This window comes from Alligator sinensis, unplaced genomic scaffold, assembly GCF_000455745.1.
Source record: "Alligator sinensis unplaced genomic scaffold, ASM45574v1 scaffold630_1, whole genome shotgun sequence".
NCBI lineage: Eukaryota > Metazoa > Chordata > Crocodylia > Alligatoridae > Alligator > Alligator sinensis.
In genome coordinates, this window is record NW_005842522.1 from 18,259 (window position 1) to 41,844 (window position 23,586).

Genomic DNA, 23,586 nt, shown 5'->3' on the forward strand with positions numbered 1-23,586 from the left:
CAATGCATCTCAAGCAAGACCCAAGAAGTCATCCTCCCACTTTACTTGGCCTTAGTGAAGTACTAGCTAGAGTACTGTATCCAATTCTGGGCTCCACACTTTGCTCCACACCATTCTAAAGTGTGGAGCAGCTTTAGAGAGTGCAGAGGAGAGCCACACGCATGATCAGAGGTCAAGAGGGCAGGTCTTATGAGGAAAGGATAAGAGGGATGGGACTCTTCAGCCTGGAGAAGCAAAGGCTCAGGGGTGACTTGGTGGCAGCCTATATGTACATAAGGGGTGTGCATCAGGATCTTGGAGGACATCTGTTCACCAGGGCAACCCCAAGGGAAGTCAAGATCTAATGGGTCACAAACTGCAGGAAGACTGTTGTAGACTGGACATAAGGAAAAACTTCTTTACCACCCAAGTCTCCAGAGTCTGGAATAGACTCCCCCAGAAGTGATGTAAGCACCTACTCTGGATATCTTTAAGAAATGCTTGGATGCTTATCTTGCTGGGGTATTCTGACCCCAGCTGACTCCCTGCCCCTTGGGCAGGGGACTGGACCCGATGATCTCGTGAGGTTCCTACCAGCCCTAATGTCTATGAAGTCTACTTAATAGGCATGCAGGGTTTGTCATGAAGCCTATGAGGCTGCTTCTTGCAGGCCAAAAAACAAGCTGTAACTGAATTCTGCATCCAGCTAGAAGCAGTGATAACAGAAGCTATGATTTCTCCAACTTTAAGCAGCTAAGTGGGTGCAGGCTTGGTCAGTTCCTTCCAGGAAAACCAGTATCTCTTCCCCCTTTTGAGTCAGTATGACATATACATGGCATATACATCCAAATTGAGCCTTGTAGATGTGGAAAGTGCTATCTTTTGAATAGGCCCCATAACCATGATCAAAGTTCCAAGGAGGATCCTACACTGTCTCCCCAGGATGAGTACGGTGATTGCACACCTATGTAACAAGCACATAACCACTGTTCTCAATTGTGGTGTAGTGTTCCTGCATGCTGTTAACCAGCTGCCACACTTCCCCCCAAGAAATTGTTGATTTCAGTAAAATAATTCCCATACACCCATACTTTGTAACAAGATCCTTTGGGATGAAAAGTGTCCTATACCTGTAAGATGATGTTATTCCGATGGCAAGAAATCCCAAACCTATTTCTCTCTCATCTGGATGCCAGTCAGCAGGCAAAGTGTACAATACAAACATCACCAAATAATTAAATGCCATGTGGGTTAGAAGATGCCAGCTACAATAAAATTAAAAATCAAGGCAAAACCCTCCAGGTAGCAAAGTGCGTCACTTCTCAATTAACACCTCCCACAACCAGCAACACCTCTGCCTGCGGTGCTGTGCTAGAAGCAGAGTGAGTTTCATCACTCCACTGCTTTGTCGGGGATTCCAATTTTGATTTAAGAAGTAATCGTTCTGCCAGGGCACATGCAAGGAGAGCACCATCTCATAAATCAATAACAGCCAAGTCTGCAGGAGAGGCAGGGGAAAATCAGCTTAGGAGGTGCCCTCTGGAACAGAGTGAAAGGAAGAGGGACCATTTCAAAACTGGAATCTGAGAAACTCAGGCACAAGAGATGGGAGTTTTTCATTTTCACCTTGACGAAAGCAGCCCACCATGCAATTTACACCTTGGCTGCCTTCCTCACACTTCCTGCCGCTAAAACACCCGGCTGCTCCCTCCCTGGCACACACAGATGCACACAATGAATGGGGCCAGAGGAACTGGAATACGACAGCTGTCAGATACGGTGAAATTGGTAAGTGCCAGAATGTACAGGTGTGAATTCCTCAGCGCAGGAGCTCCCCTCTCTCTCACCCAACTTGGGAACCACTGGCTGGCAACGAGTGTTGGGCGAAAAGGTTACACAGGCTCAAATCTACCTGTGTCTTTCTCATTTCAGTTGGTTTAGTCAATTGTCATGTGTGCTCTGCAAATCAACAGAACCTAAGTAATTTCTTTTTGAAGACCATGGACACTGCTGTAGAAGGCATCTACACTCCCTCCCTGTCCCAGCACCCAAAAAATGAATACAGACTGCAAGGGGCTTCTTTTACTCCTCACTTCTGCCCAACTTTAATTACTTTTCTCTTTCCAACAAGCACCAGCAACTTAAGTGCATTCTTTAACCAGAATCTTCCAATACAAACAAACAATGTGAAAACACTCACTTACTTGTCTGTGTGCCTTAGTTATCATCATAGAGGGGAAATATCTGGACAACAAACTAGTTAATATAGGACATTCCTGTTCAAATGGAGTGTATTTGGTTATTGCTCTGCTCCAGATCTAAAATTAGACATTTCTGAAAAGATGGCCACCTACTGAAAGAGTGGCCATGACAGCCTAAGAAGCTGTGTACAACTGAAGGACAAATTACAAAAAGGCTGGAAAGAAGTAGGAAATCAAAGAGCCTGAATAATACAGGAGCTGTCCTACTGGAGTACCCCACTGGATCACCTGACCTAGTATCCTGCCTCTAGCAGTGGGCGATTTGGCACACATCAGAAGAGATTGTAAAACAAATATGGTGTATTAATGTGCTATGCTGTAAGCCAATGCAGGAATGTCTTCCTGACACCAAATAACTGCATTCAGCTTCAATAATAAAGATCAGTAACTCTTTATTGTTAACCTAGAAGTTATAACTGTGGATAGTGTTTGTCTTTTTAAATTGTGCAGTCCTCTTCAATTACATCCTGCAGCAGAGCATTCCACAAGTTAAACAAACAGTGTATTAAAAAAGAAACAAATTCCTTTGATCTACTTCTTAAATACCATATTTTTTCACAACATACACCCGTTTTTTCCAAAGACCAGTTGCTGGAAGTTGTAGTGCATGTTGTATGTGAGAAAATTCAGTAACAGCAGTTTCTGCTGTTTACTGGGCAAAAGCAAAAGTAAAGACTGTACATGATCTGCAGGGAGCAGAACAACAAACATGCTTGGTTCCCTAGCTGCTGCTACTCAGTTACTTTCACAGATTTCATAGACATTAAGGCTGGAAGGGACCTCAGAAGATCATTGAGTCCAGCTCCCTGCCCCAGGGCAAGAAGTCAGCTGGGGTCAAAGGATCCCAGCAAGATAAACATCCAAATGTCTCTTAAAGGAGTCCAGAGTAGGTGCTTGCGCCACCTCTGAAGGCAGTCTGTTCCAGGCCTCGGGAACTCGGACAGTAAAGAAGTTCTTCCTTATGTCCAGCCTGAAATGGTCTTGGAGGAGTTTGTGACCGTTTGACCTTGTTGTCCCTTGGGGTGCTCTGGTGAACAGGCGTCCCCCAGATCCTGATGCACACCCCTTATATGCTTATAGGCAGCCACCAGATCCCGCTGAACCTGCGCTTTTCCAGGCTGAAGAGTCCTATAACTCTCAGCCTCTCATCATAAGGCCTGTTCTCCTGCCCTCTGATTATGTGCATGGCCCTCCTCTGGACTTTTTCAAGCTTCTCCACATCCTTTTTAAATTGTGGACCCAGCATTGGATGCAGTACTGCAGCCTCACCAAGGCCGAGTACAGCAGGAGGATGACATCCTGGGATTTGTTTGAGAATCATCTATGGATGTAAGCCAGAGTTTTGCTCACTTTACCAGCTGCAGCATTGCATTGGTGGCTCATATTCATCTTGTGGTCAATCACGACCCTCAAGTCCCTTTCAGCCACAGTGCTAGCAAGCGTAGTACTGCCAATCCTATAAGCGTGCTTTTTTTCCCCAAGGTGGAGTATCTTGCATTTTTTGTGTTGAACGCCATTGGGTTTTCATCCGCCCATTTTCTGAGCCTGTCTAGGTCGGCCTGGATCACCATCCTGTACTCAGGTGTGGACACTTTGCCCCAAAGTTTGGTGTCATCGGTGAACTTGGCCAATCTGCTTCTGATACCAATGTCTACATCATTAATAAAGATGTTAAAGAATATAGTCCCAAGGACAGAGCTTTGGGGGACCCCACTGGTCATGGCACGCCACGATGATTTACTTCTGTCTATTACCACTCTCTGGGTCCGACCTCGGAGCCAATTCCCCAGCCACCAGATTGTGATGTAGCTGAGGCCGTAGTTGGCCAATTTTTCCATGAGGAGATCCTGGGACACCAGATCGAAGGCTTTTTAAAATCAAGATATATGACGTCGATCTCTTCTCCCTTGACCGGGTGATATGTCACCTGGTCATAGAAGGAGATGAGATTGGTCAGGCAAGACCAACCTACAACAAACCCATGCTGGCTATCCCTCAGGATGTTGCCATAAGCCAATTTATCAAGAATGGTCTCTTAGATCATTTTTTCCAAGATCTTTCCAGGGATGGAGGTCAGGCTGATAGGCCTGTAGTTCCCTGGATCTACTTTCCTTCCTTTCTCGAAGATAGGCACCACATTGGCCTTCTTCCAATCTTTGGGCACTTCACCTGAGCGCCAGGAGTTCTCGAAGATCTGTGCCAGGGGCTGAGCTATGATGCTTGCCAGCTCCTTAAGTGCCCTGGGGTGTAAACTGTCTGGGCCAGCTGACTTGAAGGTGTCCAGCCCCTCAAGGTGTTCCTTCACATGGTCAACATTGATGTAGGGTAACAATTCTCCCTCACCCAGGCTGTCCTGTACCATATTGAGCAGGGCCGCCCCTTGGGGCTGGTAAAAAAATGACGCAAAATACCCATTAAGCAGGTTGGCTTTTTCCTGGGCGTCAGTTGCCGGTTGTCCCATTTGGTTTAGCAGGGGTCCAATGTTACCCCTGCTTTTCCTCCGGCTCCACACATATCTAAAAAAGGACTTTTTATTGTCTTTGATACGTGTAGCCAGTTGGAATTCAGTCGCAGCCTTGGCTTTCCTGGTTTGCTCCCTACAGGTCTGGACCAGTGCAGAATACTCCTCCTTTGAGGTGTGTAACAGGGGGCTTAAGCCGAACCCCTGTTACTAAGGGTGAAACTAAGACTGAAACCATATCACAGGTGAATAAGGGGGCCAAGGCGCACACACTAGGAGCCGGTAAGAGCGTAATGACCACCGCCAGACATAAAAGGCAGGGCGTAGCATCAGACGTTGCCCTCGGGGCACTAGGAGAAAAAGAAGAGAGGAAACGGTTGTCGGCGGGATCACTCAAGAATTGGAGGACACCGTGGATGAGAAAGGAGAAGATGGTCCTTTCCTGGTGAGATGTAGGAAGCAGGGTGGGGGGAACACTTACCTCCGGGACGAGTGAGGGGAGAATTGGCTGGCAGAACCTCAGGGTGGCGGGAGCTGTGATCAACAGTAGCTCCTCACCCCAGGACAGACAAGAGGCATCCAGCGCGGCAGTGCATAGCCACGCTTGAAGAAAGAAAAGTAGGATCCCCACTGGGACAGTGGGCCCATGACCAGCTATGCAGACCTCCGAGAGGAGCACAACACCAGGGACCAAGCCTGAAGAGGGAACTGGTATCGCCGCAGCTACGGAGAATCCATGCGGCAAGCAGCGGAGCAGCTGGGAAGCTGTAATTGACTCAAGCAGCGGGTTCGCCACCTCCGGCTAATGAGTCTTGGCAGGCAAGTAGACTTTCATAGATTTCATAGATTTCATAGATTTCATAGACATTAGGGCTGGAAGGGACCTCGGAAGATCATCGAGTCCAGCCCCCTGCCTGAGGGACAGGAAGTCAGCTGGGGTCATAGGATCCCAGCAAGATAAGCATCCAAATTTCTCTTGAAGGCGTTCAATGTAGGTGCTTGAACCACCTCCGGTGGCAGGCTATTCCAGACCTTGGGGGCTCAGACAGCGAAGAAATTCTTCTTTATGTCCAGCCTGAAATGGTCTTGCAGGAGTTTATAACCGTTTGACCTTGTCATCCCTTGGGGAACTCTGGTGAACAATCATTCCCCCAGATCCTGGTGAACACCCCTGATAAACTTATAGGTGGCCATCAGATCACCCCTGAGCCTGCGCTTTTCCAGGCTAAAGAGTTCCATAGCTCTCAGCCTGTCATCGTAAGGTCTGTTTTCCTGACCTCTGACCATGCCCGTGGCTCTTCTCTGCACTCTCTCAAGCTTCCCCACATCCTTTTTGAATTGTGGAGCCCAAAACTGGACACAGTACTCCAGATGCGGCCTCACCAAGGCTGAGTACAAGGGGAGAATGACGTCCCGGGATTTGCTTGAGAAGCATCTATGGATGCAAGCCAGCATTTTGCTCACTTTGCTAGCTGTAGCATCACATTGATGGCTCATGTTCATCTTGTGGTCAATCGTGACTCCCAAGTTCCTTTCGTCCATAGTGCTAACCAGCGTAGCACTGCCAAGCCTGTAAGGATCCTGCAGGTTTTTCCTCCCAAGGTGGAGAACCTTGCATTTTTCAGTGTTAAACACCATCAGGTTCTCATCTGCCCATTTCCTGTCCTGCCAAGGTCAGCCTGGATCACCCTCCTGTCCTCAGGTGTGGATGCTTTACCCCAGAGTTTGGTATCATCGGCAAACTTGGCCAGTCCGCTTCTGACTGCAATGTCAACATCATTAATGAGTACTAAGAAGAAGGGGGCAGACAGCAGACACACTGCCACAAAGTGGTTCCAGTCTTCCATCCTTTATAGGTCTTTCTTTTTAGATGCAGGAGGTCCACAAGTTCCCTGCAGAGCCAAGGGGGCTTCTGTACCCTTTTGCTGCCTTTCCTCCAAGACGGGATAGACATAGCTTGTGTTTTCAGGATCACTCCCTTGAAGAGCAACCACTCGTCCTGAACTCCCCTCCCCTTCAGGTCATGGTCCCTTAGGGCCTTGCCAACAAGCCTCTTGAGCTTGTCAAGGTCAGCTTACCTGAAGTCAAGGACTTCAGTGTTGCTGACTGACTTGCCAGCTTTACGGTGGATAGTGAATGTAATCAGCTCATAGTCACTGTCTCCCAGCTTCCCTTCGATCATTAGGTCGCTGACTAGATCATCCCGCATTGCCAGTACCAGGTTGAGCAGCACATTGCCTTTTGTCGGTCCAGAGACTTCTTGAGTCAGATAGGGCTTGTCCACACACATGAGGAAGCTTTGCGACCATTTGGATTTGGCTGAGCGCTCTTCCCACAAGATGTCTGGGTAACTGAAGTCTCCCATGACAACCATGCACCGGGAGCATGCAGCCTCAGTCAGTTCCTTGGCAAATTCCTGGTCAAGCTCTTGATCCTGGTTAGGAGGTCTGTAGTAGACTCCTACTATTGTGTCCCCTTTGCCATGTTCACCATGGATTTTAACCCAGAGAGTCAACAGTCATCCACCCTGGATGCCAATGTCAGCTTACAGGGACTTGTAGCTTTCCTTGACATAGAGAGCTACACCCCCACCCCTTTTGTCTACACAATCTCTCCTGTACAAGGTATAGTTGTCTATACCTGTGGCCCAGTCATAGGTGGAGTCCCACCAAGTCTCCGTTATTCCTATGAGATCATAGTCATTTTTGTTTAGCAGGAGGACCAGTTCCTATTAGGAACTTGTATTTACTACAAGGAGGAATCATTTTCACTTCATTTTGCCTTTTGAAAAACAAGGTGTGTATCTTATTCCAGGGTGTGCTCTATGCAAGAAAATACAGTATGTGACTTTTAAGCTTTGTCAAGTACCATCATGTTCTTGTATGAGGGGATGGCATAAGGTAGGGTACCCAACTCTCTTCCATTTCTTATTTTATAGACTCTTGATATATCTCATCTTATTCTTTGCCTTTCCCAAGAGACCAGTGTAAACTGCATCCTTTCCTTCCCTTATACCTCTCTCCCAATATCATGTATAGCTTGGGGCTTGGTTACATTTTGAGGCTCTTGCTGCCATGGCTTTGCCACTATATATATATGACACCCCATAGTGGAGATGCAGCAGATGGTGGCAAAAGGGGCTTTTTCTGTCAGCTTTGCTACACCATTTTTCCAAATGACAGAAAACAAGCAAGCTGAAACCCTCCTCTGTCTGTAGAGCTGCATCCAGAAGTGGCGGTGGGGGAGGAAGGAACAGAGGAACTTTGCTGAGACCTACATCGGGTAGAGGGTGTGATCTTTTTATACTCTTCATTGATATAGGTCTTTCTGCAAAACCTTCAGTTTACACCAGGCCTTGCAAAGTAAGCTCTTTGGGTCAAGCATGGTCATATTGCCTGTAAAGTGTCATAAATGTCTATTGTGCTACATATATCACAGAGAATAAAAAGTCTAATCTATTTGATCTCTTTTCATTATATGGCCAATAATTTTTGTTTCTGTCCCCTGCAACTTCATGGCATTTGGGATTTGTAGTATAACAGCCACACATCAAAGGTGCTATAGTCTTCAGATAAGAAAGCCTTTTGACTAAGGGAGATCAGTACCTCAGCTGGAGATGGCCATCTACTGCAGGTTCCAAGGGACCAATTCCTCTCCTTTCAGATCTCAAAGGACAGTTCTCTATCAGCATTTTGCTCCCCAGAACTAATACAGGAAGCAGGGGAAGAGGTCAGAGAAATGAAGCCTGGTATCACGGCTGAATGGAGCAATGCTAAATCGCTTTGCCCGCTTCATTGCCTCATGCAGGCTGCCCAGAGCTGCAGCTGTGGCAATTTCTTTGCCTCTTGCTAAGGAGGGTCCTTCTGTTTCCTGTACACAAAGGCACAATGTGGAAAGAAATTATGATGCTCTAGGTACTTCCTGCTTGTGCCAGGAGGCCCTCTCCACTGAAGACTCCAGCACTCATGCCAGTGTCAAATGCGTGAAAAGAACCTCTGAAGCACTAGTCTCTTTCTGAAGCACAAGTATCCTTCCCTTTGATAGATTAGCATTGGGGTACCTGTTGTTAGCCTACCTATTAAACCAGCAAGTGGAATTTAGGGGTAAAAGTGATCCTATAATGTGATCCTTAGTTCAGAACCTGATTCAAACCAATCATCATGATGGCTTCTGAACCTTTTAACCTAGATGTTCCAACTCCAATTTCAATACCACACAATCAATGTATTCAGCCCAGGTCTTAATGGTGTATCTTTGGGTTTCCGCACACATGTACCTTTGCCATTTTGAAATAGAAACACTCAATTGAGACTTGTCATTTCAAACTTTCCAATTCGTTACTTTATTGACAAACACTCCTATGCTGCCATCTCCACTCAATTCAGCCTGAGTAGTGGAGACCCTGGAGAAACAAAGTCATTTTTCCTGTTTGTGCTCTGAATTGCCTCAACCACCGACAAGAGACTGAAATATTTAAGCTGTTGCTCAGGCCTCATGTCCTGCCTCTGTTCTTCCTCTTCTACAGAATCTCATCCTTTTCACAGAAACTAGTTAACAACCATTGTGTCAATCTGTAGGTTTTACTTTCTGGAAAGTGTGAGCCTTTAGCTCTTCTTCTATAACTTCTATGGCAGGGATTTTTAACCAGAGTACACAGCACCCTGGGGTGCCTTGAAATCCTTTCAAGGGTGCCACAGAGTGTCACGCAATGTTAGCATTGTTAGGTGTACAAACATGATTCACAACATAAACCCAGAAATGTCAAATGGATATCTATAATGTTAAAACCATTCTGATTTGTTGTGATCTTTCTGAATTCTTTGCAACAGAAGAATTGCTCTATTATTCTTCTCTGGTCAAAAAATGAGTGAAGATGAAGAGTTGGTATCTTCCAAGGGGGCCCTTGAGTCTAACACTAAAGCTTGTTGAACGAGCCATTTTGAAATGTGGGGATGCTGAATATACGTGATGCAGTGGCTGCTGGAGCATGCTAATTAGCATGCTCCAGCAGATTCTCAGCAGTCTGCTCTGATGCATACTAATTAGCATGCACCAGAGCAGAGCTCCGTCATGTGTATAGGGGCACAAACTGGCAGCCCCACCCTGGCTAATGAACCAGCTGGCCACTATTAGGGCCTCCTGATTGGCCACTGGGGACAGCAGCCACCCTATTTAAGTACACAGGCCAGCCAACATTTTTATTGGAAAGTTGGATGTGGTAAATCTCTCTGGATCTTGTGTGCTGGTTTTCTGGATTCTGACCTTGCTCAGCTCTCCTTCTGAACTCTGGCTTTTGGGAGCTCTGCTCAACTTTAGTACCTTAGTCCCTGACTCCAGAACCCTGACTCGGCCTGTGACTTGGATTCTGCCTCTGGAATTCCTCCTTGGATTTGGTAACCTCTAGCTCCTGCCCCTTCCTGTGTGGCTATGCTCGCCCCCCACCCTCCCCCCCACAGTCTCTGTCTCTAGCCCTTCCCTGGTAGCCTACCCAGTAGGCCAGACTGCCTAAAGCTTAGTCCTTGCACCCAAGGCCCCCCTTGAAAGATACCAGCTCTTCATCGTCACTCATTTTTTGACCAGAGAAGAATAACAGAGCAATTCTGTTGCAAAGAATTCAGAAAGACCACAACAAATCAGAATGGTTTTAACATTATAGATTTCCATTTGACATTTCTGGGTTTATCTTGTGAATCTGCCATTTTGAACCATGGGATGCTGAATACATGTGACACTGTGGGCACTTTAAATCGAGCGGCTCCCAGAGCACATGTATAGATACCCTTAGAGCCTCAAGCAGGTCTGACCAACTGCGCAGCTGGACTACCTATTAGGGCCCTTGATATTGCATCTAAAAAGGTTGAGAATCACTGCTCTATTGCTACTAGAACACATTGCCTAGATGATAAAATGACACAGCGTGGAGGAAAAGTCATTCAACAGCATAAAAAAACAAGGGCTTTATTAATAGTACTGGTATTTCCTTATAACCTCACTCTGCCCTTCCATAGCTCCCCTTTAATCCAAGGCTCTCCCTACATTTTTCAAACAAAATGAATTAATCCTTGTAATGTTCCTACTTTACAGGCAGGAAAATTGAGACACAAAGAAAATAAGGACCCAATTTTGTTAAAGTCCGATTAACTTGTGTGACTTGGCTTAGGACACACAGGGAGTCTACAGCACAGCCAGATAGGCAATCTAGCTCTCCTGATATCCAGGGCTGTGATTTAGCCACGAGGGAAACATCAGATCCCTACCGATGCAGATATACGAACCTGTCAATTTGTTTTATTTAAAAGAAAAGTGTATTCCCAATGGAGGAAGACCTGATGGGAGTGGGGTAGTTTCGTCTTTCTTCTTTCACTGATTATTTCTGATAGAAATGGTGCTAGATTTGCGTTTTTGATGATAATTTGAGTTTCTGAAGGAATACCAACCTTTTTTCACTGTTATGAATCCTTGTAAGTAAACGATAAAGCCATTTTTCCCTGCGGGCTTCCAGAAAAGCCACATCTGAAGTCCGAGGCTTGAGAATTGATACCTTTTCCAGTAAAACATTGATGATCTTGCAAAGAGGCCAGAGATCATGAGGAGCTCCCACTTGAAGAGAACTCATTGAAAGAGCAACTAATGAAGTCCCTAGAGTCTACAGTTTCCCAGCTACAATGTGCTAACTGTGTTAATGATTAGCACTATGAAAACTCAACTGCAAACAGCAACAAAGGGGAGGCAGTTGGCAAAGAGAAGTAGGCTGCTATCCAGGTAGGAGCTGGCCCAGAACTTACAAGTCTGAGTGACAGAAAACCCCAGTTGGAATCAAAATTAAGTGAAGACCAAGGGAGCTGAACAAACAGCATCATATTAAAAGTTTAATATCCAATGGCTGGGTATACTGCTGTGAAAAATGTTCAAGTTACCTCTCCCCGAGGGTCATTTTTTTCATGGTGAGAACAGCCACAAGCTGCATTTCTGTGCCCTGTTTCTGGTCTCTGCAGAGCCTCTGTGAAATCTTCCAGTATGAAATAAGAGCAGCAAGGCCACTGTTTGTAAAACAAGTCCTGGATTGAGTTGGCAGCAATGACCATTAGAAGAATTCATCCTTTAATGTGTAAATGGAGCTGATCTGATCAGGACTCACAGAAAGAAAAGGCACAGCATGTCTGTCCCAGCATCCTTTCTACATAGCCATGTGTGTCTCTCTGCATTAGGAAGAGGCCAAAAGAAGATGATCCTGGGCTGCCCTCTGGTACCTAGGTACAAAACTCATTGAGGTACCTGGAGCCAGATGAAAATGGAGCAGAAAGGAACGTTCTAGCTTTCTTTTCCTTTCCCTCACTCAAGGACAAGACATCCTTCTCAGCATGGACAAAGCCTGGCGTCTTTTTTGGTACCTGTTAGAAGCAAATGGGAGCTGAAAAGAGACTCTTCCTGTTACTTCATCTTTCACATGAGATGACAAGGAGGATGACAGGTGTGCCTCGGTAAGGGATGCTGGGAAATCCAGCAGAGGCTCTCCTCCTCCTGCAGGGCACAACAGGGGCTGAATGGAGTTCCAGCTGCCGGGACTAATAGGAACTTCATTCCTTATTCATTCTGGTCCGCTGTACTGGACTCCTTGGTGACTGGTGTCCTGAGAAAGTGTTGGGCATTTAAAATACATTAGTTTATTTTTACAATGTGGGATTTCAAGTCCAGCTGGAAACTTGTCTGAAAAGATGGGGTAGGGGGGATGGGACGAGGGTCTGAAGCAGTGGGAAAGGGAAGCCAGGCATGCGGTCCCACCTCTCCCCTTTAATCAGGCCCTTCCCTCCCAGACCAATTCAGCACAGCTGGGAGGGGGCTGGTGCAATATCCCCAGGGGGGCTCATTACCACAGCCCAGCCAGAATGTGCTAGCTGAGAGCTCTCTGCTGTAGTGCCAGAGTGGAGGGTGAGCCAATTACCAGCCGGCGCTGTCAGGTAGGAGAGAAGCAGAGGCACAAAAGCTTCTTGGAAGGGAAATCTTTTTTAAAAACACTAAACACGGGCAGTAGGAGAGCGAAGGTTAGAAGCTGTTTTCCACAACCTTTGCAGCCACACTGCTTTCCCTTAACAAGTTCAGAACCATGGTTTTGGCCATGTGGATCAATCCAAAAATCAAATTGCTGGGAATAAGACAAGGAAAAGCCAGTCTAGCTGCTCCCATTCCATAACCTGCGTCACTGTCCTGACATCTACAAATGCTCTGACAGATGCTGAACAAATATAAGATGTTCTACATGTGCTCACTCCTTGCCTCCCAGTAAAGGAGTCAGCTTCATCCTAAGCCCCAGCACCATCTTCTTCCCCAAGGACTCCAATCACACTCTGCTCTTTCCAAGTTCCTGGCTATCCTATCAATTCCAAACATCACTTAATGACTACCTCTCTCTACCCTACCCCACTGCCATACTACCTACGCAGAAAATTCAGCTCGAATCCACGTACGCAATACCATCTCCATAAAAGACCCAAACTTCTCAATCACAACCATTCCCACAAACTCTCCACAGAAGAACTCTCACCTCCAAATGTCCAGCAGATGCCCCTCCCAATCTCAACTACCCCTCCCAATAGCTAGCATCATCTCAATATCATTCCTAGCCCCCAAGATCCCCAATACACACTGATCTGCTGGCACCAGAGATCTCTCACTGACAGAGCAATGCTTAACCCAGCCTTTGATTGGCTTCCCACAGCTCTAAGCCCAAGGATCCAGAAACATACCTATGCTTAGCTTCCAATATGTAAGCCTTATGGATTCAGATCCAGATACATACAAAAGAAAGAGGTTGTTTGATATCAATTCTATGTGAAACACACCAGGAGACTTTAGATACATGAGCAAAAGACAATCAATGTGGGATAGGAGAAAGTGTAGGTCAAGCAGAGGGGACTCTTAACTGCTAGTCAGGTAGTAGACAGCAGTAAAATAAACCATGGGCTGAGGTGAGGTAAGGCAAGAAAGGAACAAAAGAAATAAAAGACTTGGATGGAGGGGTCAGTGTGAGAGAGAGATGGAGAGAGGAGGGGAGAGGAGAAATGGGAAAAAGTTTGACTCTGTAACAGGGGCCATTTTCATGTTGTTTGCAATGCAGCCTCATGCATAGCTTACACGTGGATCATCTAGATAACGTATTAACTGCCCAGTTTCCTGAATTGCTTTTACTGTGTCACAAACAAACATCAAAATATTCTTTCATCAAATCAAACTCAGGCTTATTTTAATGCTGGCCAGATGTTCCCACCAACTGTGAACTCGTGTGGAACTAACAGAACGGCAGCTGGCTGTGGTAGATGATAAATATCCAGGTCTCAGTATGTCATAGAGCTTCTATCACCTTTATGCACAATAAATCCTACTGTATATATGGGCAGTGGGGAGGGAGGGAGTTGAGAGAAGTGACCATCCATAAACACAGAAATGCTGTCAGCATCCATAGGTGGAATGAGGCAACTGTTATGAACATCTAGCAATGCAACATACCAGTATAGGAAAGGAAGTGAAGCATATACAAGTGAGGAATCCAGTAAGGCAGAATGGAATTAATCAAATGGACTCTGGATCCAGGATGCCAGAGCTAATTCCCTGCTACCCTGAATACAGTGGATATGACCATCCACAGCTGCAAAGGGACAACAGACCTTTGATCTAAGCCAGGCGTTGGCAACATTTTCCAGCAGGTTGGACAAGAATGAGCCAGTTTGGGTCTGAGGAGGGCAGGCATTAGAAACAGGTCACCTCTGCTGCTTGTCCCTGCTGTCCATCTACAGCATGGTGCAGAAAGAGCCCCACTCTGCTGGAGCTGGTATTGCTTGGCTGCCGAGCAGTGAAGAGAAATTCCCTTCTGCTGATGCCCTGGGTGTCTGACTGCAGTACAGCATGGGAAGATCCCTCTGCTGCCAAAGCCAGAGCTCTGCGGGCTGAATCCAAAGTCTCCATGGGCCAGACTTGGTCCACTGGCCACAGATGGCCCACTCCTTCGCTAAGCCTCACCTGAAAGACAGGTACCATAGTAGGGCATTGAACCCTTCTTGATACTTTCCCTTGGAGACCTTCTATGCAAGTTTTGGTCAGGTCCAGATAACATGTTTGCAGTGGGATGCATTTAAAGGCAGCACGAGGACAACAGGAGAGGGGAAACTGAAATCTCCTTTTCCCCACTTCCTCCCAAATACAATGGAGTATTTTCTTCTCAATAGAAAGACTGGAGAAAGGATGGGAAGAAGGAGTGAAGTATGAGCAATCAAACTGACAAAAGCCCAAGGCCACAGGCTGGTTTCACTAACAGTCAAGACTGGGAAGTAATAAATGTATGATGGAAAGGAGAACTGGCTAATCAGTTACCAATGTCTATGTCTCTTGTCACATGGCAAGAGACAAGCTCCACTCAGTCCTGTGGCTCATGTAATGTGGCAAGGGAGGCTTTGTTTTTTTATTATACTGTGCTAAAAATTGTCATCTGCCAAAACTTCTCTAAGTGGTCATTATGAATTCCTCATATTAACGGGAGATAAACAAGCAGAACAAAACCAGCTGTGGATTTAGCATCTGACAGTAATAGTACAATCTGTCAAAAAAATCACCTCAATTACTCCAAAACCCCAGAACCTCCGAGCCATTCCAACCCTCCCTCAAACTCTTTGAAATGTAAAGCCGCACCGTCTGGTGTAATTTAATTTGAAGCTCATCAGCATCCCCTGCTTTAGATCAGCAAAGGCCTCACCAAGCTTTGGGAAGAAGAAACACACATTCATACACACCAAACAGAGAGAGCTAAAGGCAGTCAAACTTCAGTGGCTTGGAAGATTTAAACACACCTCGAGCCTCATTAGTGTTTCCATTTCTCCTTTACAATGTCAGCAAGGGCTGGTTTCGATTTTTTCTTGGCTGGCTGTGTGCTGGGAGACCTCAGGCTTTCCACTGCCTGCCAGGGATGTCTTGCTTTCCCATGCAAGGCAAAAAGGACTGGCCTTTAAGAGTGGATTCAGGATGAATATCACCCCTTTCTGGTTTTGCTCTCAAGCAGCCATAGAAATCTAGGTCAGGTCTTTCCTACATCTATATTCTGCGTTGAAAGTCCATTGCAGGAGGCTTAAAAAATCCTACTCCAATTCCTCACCTTTAGCTTTGAAAACAAAGGCCCATTCCAAAGGCTCCTAGAAATCTGGTTCAAGTTCTTCTGTCTCTCTCCACACTGTACCCTAGAGTCCATTCTTGTGTGGTTTCTGGAACACACTGCCTTTTCCTTGTAGCCACAGGAAACTTATTCAAGCTTTTCTTGGAGCCTAGAGCTATAGCCAGACTACATTCCAGGTTGGCATGGAAATCCAGTTCAGTTTTTTTTCTCCACTTCCAATTTCTGTAGGATGTTCATCTCCAAGTGAGGCTGCAGCTAAGAAAGCTGAATGCAGTATCACAGTGATCAATGAGATGTGCACACCAGAGTGAATGGACTAGACTTGAGTCTTTCCTGAAGCTTAGATCCTGCTCAAAGCATCTCCTGGCCTGAACAGCAAAAGGATTTTTCCAACAGCCTAGCATTCTCCTCTCATTTACAGCAGCCCACAATGATTAGAGAAATCACTGGTAAAACAAAGACAGTATGTATGATTGTAAGCACAGTTCTGAACATAGCTATTTCCATGCTGAGTGTTTTTAGATATCACTGTCAAGTCCACAGCGCTGACAGAGCAATTCTTTATTCTAAGCACAACCTTTCTTTGGTCAGTACAGATTTCATGGGGTGCAGATTACAGGGAGACATGGGAGGGCTGAAGCTCTAAGAAGAACTATGCCCAGGTTTAAGGACAGCATGGAGAAAGTCACTTCTGAACTTCTTCCTCTCCCCTTTAAAAGACAGGGAAATGGCCAAGACAGCAATCCAGAATGGGAGAGAAAGCAAGAAAGAAACACATCAAGTGGAAGGAAGTACAGAGCTGCAGGACAGCAGCTGCAGGCACATGGTGTTGAGAAGCAGCTGCAGGCACAGAAACAGACTTGAGCATTCGCCCCAGACTTCTTGTGCTCTTAGAAGATCGACTTACCTAGAAGAACTAAATCAATAGGTAGGAAGTGCCTTATGTTAGCAGAAGGATGAAAATACTTCCTATGGCAATTGTCTTCACAAGCATGTCCTTTGCTCTCTGCCACATTGCTGGTGCATCTCTTTCCTTATAGACTGGTCTGATCACTCCAGCCCAGTGCAGGGCAGGAGACTACAATGGAAGAGAACTAAATGGCAGAGGCATTTTGTTCTCTTCCAACAAAGTCCAATTCCAACATACTCAGTAGAACTGCACACACTAGAAACAGGTTTCAATTTGGTTCAGGCCTCCAGGCTCCCCTATCTTCCTGCAGGATTAAAGGACAAGGTTGAGCGTAGCAGAAGCAGACTGATAGAATGTATTGGCACAAACCACACGCCTCCAGCCTGCCATTTTCTCTCATTACTATTCCCTTGTTTCATTGCCATTTGATTCCAAGATACCAACATGACAAGGTTCCACTCACCATGTTCCAAACAGGCAATGGAAAGAGTAGCCAAGTGTGCGCACATCTGAGACAAAGGGAGAGGAGCTAGCTGCAGATCTCTGCTCGTTAGTCGCTTGTCGGCTCTGTCTTTTTGACACAGCAGCGCCAAGTAGTATGGGAAGCCCAGATATTATTGTGCTATCAGGGGACACAGGCTGGAAACATTCATCAACTGCATAAATGCAATAGCCTGAGGCTGCTTTTTCTTCATTCATACCTGAGGGATGGGGGGGCGGGGTGCAGCCCTATCCTACTGTTATTCCTGATGCAGCTGCCAGAGTTAAGAAGCTGTCAATGCTTCTATCTATCAGCTGCTCGCATTTTTCAGGGCTTCCACTCAAACGGAGGCCTTGGCTTTTGAAATCAGCCCAGTAAAAAAAAATCAAACAATAAGAAACTACCCATCTCTTTGTTTTAGATCCTGAATCTGTTGCAGCCTGGAGCTGGATTTTCCTTGGTGTAGCACCTACAGGGAGCAATAATCCTCCAGAATATTACGGGGATGCAGTGATGTTTAGAACTTAAATAATAGACTGCTACTGGGGCAGCGTAATGTAGAAAAGAGCCCCCACTGGACTCACACATTTTTATAGCCCAGCCCATCCCATCAGTCCCCGAGTTACAGCCAATCACTGCTCTCTGGTAAATGGCTAGAGGGCTGCTGTTAAGTGATGTTTCTTTGACTCATTCCAACACCGTTGCCTTGCTAACCCCTACTGACCCAAGAAGTGATCCAAGACATATTACTGTTTAACACAAGACACAGCTGAACTCAAGGGCTGAAATCTGGACTGAAGTTCCATTGTGCAAGGCACTTAAATAGTAGAGAGGACATTCAGGTCTCTGCCCCACAGAACCTGCAAATTAAAATGAGTTCAAAGGCACTGGACTTTGTCCTTTTGTATAATCAGATTTTTTGCAGCCTGTTTATCCACACGGTAAACTTCCCCCCTTGTGAGATTTTTTAAAAAGTGTATCTTGAATAGAGGAATAATACAGTTACCCTGCAGTTCCTTCTCAACGGTCCCCACCAGAGCTATTCCATTGCTTATCTTAGCTTTGTATAAATAGAGGTTTGGACAAAATCTAGCCACCGAGCTAGATATGTAGACGATGCCTGCTTGCAGGGTCACTGGCAATGTTTGAGTGGAGTCTCCCTGCCCACCAAACTCCAAAGTAGCTGCAATCTCTGTGTCTTTTTGGACTTCAGCATGCTCCTGGATTTAACAACAGCAGCTAGTCAAGAATACTTTCCTGCCAAAAGCTTGCTTCTTCTCTGGTGCTGACCTCGCTCCTTTGTTATCTAGAGGCTGAACTACTCTCACATGCTCTGTCTCAGTCTCCTTCTGAAAGGAGCTCAGAGCTTCAGTTATTCCTCCACAAAGTCTGGGACTAAGCAGAACTTTCCCTGCAACTGCATCTCCAGCTTGCGACAAGACCAGGACTGGGCACCAGAACTGCAATCAAGAAGTTTCTCCTTCACACCCAGAGTCATGCCCATGCTGGGTTCAGACAGCATGAAAGATGGAACTGCTGTTTCAATTGCAGAGATGACAAAAGCAGGATGGGGATGGGGATGGTGACAGAACTGGGATGAAGAGCCTAAGAGGAGAAGGCTTGGCCTGGAGGATGAATAGTTATTGTTTGGCAAAGTAAAAAGCCACTGAAAATAGGATATTATAATACCATGTATTGGCCAGCACTAATCAAGGCAGCCTTTCCTTTAATAAAAGGTGCTCAGCTGGTAGGTGATTGTTACCTTATAAATGCTTATCTTTACTAATGGCAGGCAAGGTTCTTTGGTTAGATGTGATATCTTTTATTAGACCAGCTGAGTAGTTGGAAAGAAGTTCTTAGCAAGCTTTCAGGTGCAGTCACCATTCGTCAGGCATAGGGAGTCTCTGCTGGTCTGACTCCCTAAGCCTGATGAAGGGTGACTGCGCCCAAAAGCTCGCTAAGAACTTTTTTCCAATTACTCAGTTGGTCTAATAAAAGATATCACATCTAACCAAATAACCTTGCCTGCCAACATCCTTAGACCAACACAGCTACAACCAAAAATTCAGTATCTTTACGAGTGACACTGGATCTAGCTGTCAAATTGGAGTGCCTTCACAGGACATCTGGGGCCAAATCTCATACTTAGATATGCAGCCTGGCACTATATCACATAAAAGGATCATTTAGACAATTGATAGGGACCCACCAAATTCACAGCAGAAGTAGAGTGCATGGTGGCTTCTTTAATCTTACATGTTCCCCTCGCCAAAGCTAAAACCGTGGTTTTAAACATGGCATCGTTTTTGCCTCCCCACCAGTCAGCAGCAAACAGCAGGGCCGTCTGGGACCCTCAGCCAATCAGTGTCAGGAGGCAAAAATGGTGCCATATTTAAAACCACAGTTTTCACCTCCCCACTGATCAGGAGCAAGCGGGGCCCCTCCATCAGTCAACAAGGGCAGGTTGGGAGTGGAACCTGCAAGATTAAAGGAGCCACAGCACACCCCACTTCTGCCATGAATTCACTATGTCCCTAACAACTGAGCATCACTGAGCATCTAAGTTAGGCCAAAGCTTATCAATTCAACCTCCTATCCATACTATAAGCTCCAGAGACACAAAGAAGTGCTAACCAGGGGATACATAAGAACCCTCATTTATTATACTCCTATAGTAAAGTCATCATCCTGGTAAAGCTCATGCACCAGGTTTTATTCTAATACTCCAAACAGTCAAATAGCTAGATATTTTTAATTCAGCCTTCAAGAGAAAAGTTTCTTACCCCTTCCAAAAACAGGGGATTTCCCCCAAGTATTATGCTCATCTACAAACTGGAACGTGAAAGTCATCCATGGTACAGAGACAGACCTTCTAGACCTAAAAATGTCACTTCTTTGAAGTCTTATTATCTCCTAACTCTGCAGGACTCAAAATGGGAGCTTTATAGCACTGGAAACTGGGCCATCCAGTCCTTTTAGGTAAAAGAAGGTGATTCTGAGAAGTTTGGTTCACAGTTGTTACTTTTAATTTTGCTATCCCTCTGAGCACTGCACTGCTGATTTTGCAATAGGAAGGAAACTAATAGAACCATCCCAATAAAACTGTCTAAAAAAACCAAAGGGGGGAAGTGGGATTGCAATGATATACGTGACTTGAATGATATAATAGTGAGGTGAAGTTTTATCACCACAAGTCTGCGATGGCCTCACCACTCCTGAGGGATGCTTCCTCCCAAGCACATATCAAGGAAACCTTTAGACCAGACCTCATCATCACATGTACTCTATAAATATCCCCAGCGGCATGCCTGCATAGGGATAGAGTAGATAAAGAGATCTGACAGACAGGCGCTGTAGCATTTTCCTCTCCCCCTTGCCCAGGGCAAGCCATTTTATTTATTTATTTTTGACGGCCAAGTAAAATATCATTGGCTTTCTCCAAGATCATTAAGCTTCACAGGAAAGGATGGGTGAGTGGATTTTGTGCCTGAGTGGCTACATTTTCATGACAATTTTGTAAGGCTGAATAATGGCAGAGGTTCAAAAAGCAGCTGTTGTTAAAGCAACATTCCTTGCTGCTTGCTTTCCGGGAATGGGGTGCCTGATTAGAAGGCAAGGGAATGGGAAGTGTGGTTAATAGCCACTGTGATGAAGGGTTTCTTCTACAAGGTCACTGATAATTGTCAACACCTGTTGGGAGTCCAGCCTTTGAGTGGGGCTGACCAGCAATTCTGTCAGAAGCTGCCTTTGAAAAAGCTCCTAAGTGGAGGTAGTTGATGTGAAAGGCTCTGCCTCGTGCAGATGGCTGCAGAGCTGCTAGCCAAAGCCAATGGCACAGCTGGACAAAAATAAGAGACTAAATGAGCTCACTGTGGCAGATGCTGCTCCACTGCCCAAAGTCCATTATTGCAACCTCCTGGCAATCTCAGCAGGGAGGCTGAGGATGGAATGGACAATGGATCTTGAACTCTCCTCTCATCCCCAGCCCGTACTCCCTCCAATGTCAACGTCTGGGACACATACATGGTCCTGCTGCCCCCTGAGATCTGCCTTCCCTGTGTATAAAGAGAAGGCATCAGTCTCTGGCTTTCACCCTCTGGCACTACCACTAACTCCAAATTATCGTAACAAGAATAAAGAGTAGCAATCTAGCCCTTATATCCAGGCCAGAGTCACCAACCTCCAGCCATTCTGGTGTCCTATGCACTGTGGGGGAGGATGAGCAGAACTGAGCAGAAAAGCTGAATTGGGATCCATCTCACACTCAATTCCAAGAAAATCCCAGGCCACCTTGGCAAAAAACCCATTGCCCAGACCACAACAGCAATGAGGCATGCTGAATTCTGAACTGCAGCATGGGCAGAGACAGCTCTGTCATCTCTTAAGTCTAGAGAGAAGAAAATCATGGACTGTCTTCATTTGCATATACACATACACACGTGAGACCCCTTCAACTTCCTATTGCTTTGACCCCATGTTTCTGCAAAGCCTGTCAAGGAGTTCAATGAAAAGGAACAGGCTGCAGTTCCAAGTCAGCAAGTCCTTTCACACTAGTTAAATATGTTCCCTCCAGCCTCTGGACACAGAGAGATGTTGAACAGCATCTAAAAGGCCTGACTGGATTTTTGCCCCATATGATTGCACAGGGCCAGCCCTAATCCTATGAAATGAAAGTGACTGGTGGGACACCACATCCTATGCAAATCCTTTTCCTTGAGGTCTAGACATATTTCCCAGTATGCACATGGACATTATTTTACCCATCATTGAAATGCAGCCACTTCCTGAGTGAAGCACGGGAATCACTTAACAGTGCATAGCTACTCTACACAACTTCAGAACAAGAAAGGCAAGCCCTTACTAAGCAATACCATACCATTACTGACATAGCAGCAAGTCAAGGAATAGGGACCAGCCTTCTCCATGTTATGAGAAGAATCAGTACCATAGTTTTATGTCTCATCTAAACAACTGATCTTTAGAGCCTTCCCTAACATCAGGACAGAGTTGGGCAGGTCCTGAAGTCTCCTAACCAAGTCCGCAGCACAGTTTGACAGGTGAGACGTGAGATACTCATAGCCCAAGATGGCATGGCAGCAGGTACAAGGCTCATTTGTGCTTATCACATTTGAGACATGGGCAGCTGGCATGCCACCCAGCCAGTCACACACACCAGCCGGCACAAGTCATTTGCTGCCAGTCCTGTCAGCACAGCTTCCAGCCCCAGATGCAAAGAGCACTCAATGGCAAGTCACAGGTCACCTGCCTGTCTGCAAAGACCATGGAAAAATTGACAGCTGGTGACTAATGGCTTGGGGCTACCAAACGTTTCCAGAAGAGAAGAAGCAAGGAGAAAGTTTGGAGGCTTGCTGTGAATGGCAGCAGAGTGCCCCAGTCTCTATATGCTCTATTACATATAATGTCAGAGCAGATTTCTTTGCAGGAATGGGTTCCTCACAGTACCTTTCTGTCTAGGAAATGTCCTTACCTGCCCTGACTGGCACAGAGTTTTGGAGGACTTGAGATGCCCAGGATTTTTAAATATTTCCCATCAGTTTGAGGCTGGTTTAACTCCATTGATTTCAATGGCATTTCTCCAACATAACTGAGATGATGAGAAGCAAGCCCAGAGAAACTCCTTGGAACAAGAATGATTTAGAAACACAAGAACATGGCTTCCTGGGCTGCTGAGTCAGCCCCTGCATTCACAGGTAATTGTTAACCCAAGGAATTTCCCAAATCAAAACTTTAAACCTTTACACAGCACTAGAGAGCACAATACTAGGACCAGCAATGCTGCCTTATCACAGGAGGTATGTAGAACCAGAGGAGGTGGCAGTGCTGACAACATCTAACACCACAATGATAGGGAAATAGTTGGTTCATATATGCTTAGGCAAAGCTAGGAAGAACTGGAACACAGAAGAACATGTTTCTATTAGGCATAGGCCTAGGCCAAAGATTCTGGATCCAGATGCCCCCAAAATGTGAGCATGTTTCTATTTTGAGGGTTTGGCTTGATCCCTAGCAGAGGTAAGGGGCCAGCTAAAAAGTCTGGATCTGGTTTTGTTCTTGATGCAAATCCCATGAGGGTGCTTTCTGCTTTCCATGCCAGTGCTTGTCAGCTAGTGAGCAAGTAGTGCTCAGAACAAACTCTAAAATTTCTAAGGGAGCTTTTATTTCATAAACATAAATAAATGAAAGTTGCTATGAATGCAAAACTGATGCACAGGTGAGGATTGCCAGCCATCAGTGAATGTGCAGGCTTGCTGATTAAAACTCTTTGAAAACCAGTTGTCAATAAAAGTCAGCGAAAAATGCATCTATTAGGGAAAG

General features: G+C 45.8%; 1 protein-coding gene across 4 annotated transcripts in view; it reads right to left on the minus strand.

Moving 5' to 3' along the window:
- Window positions 1-23,586, minus strand: part of TEX264 (testis expressed 264) — an 84,454-nt gene that overhangs the window by 17,437 nt on the left and 43,431 nt on the right. The window contains exon 5 of one of the 4 annotated variants that reach the window (XM_025213332.1): window positions 12,275-12,331. The exons of the other annotated variants lie outside the window; for them this stretch is intronic. Coding sequence (XP_025069117.1) covers window positions 12,290-12,331 — 42 coding nt within the window. The 3' untranslated portion in view covers window positions 12,275-12,289. Of the gene's footprint in view, window positions 1-12,274; window positions 12,332-23,586 lie in introns of those variants that run through there. 4 annotated transcript variants of the gene reach the window in all.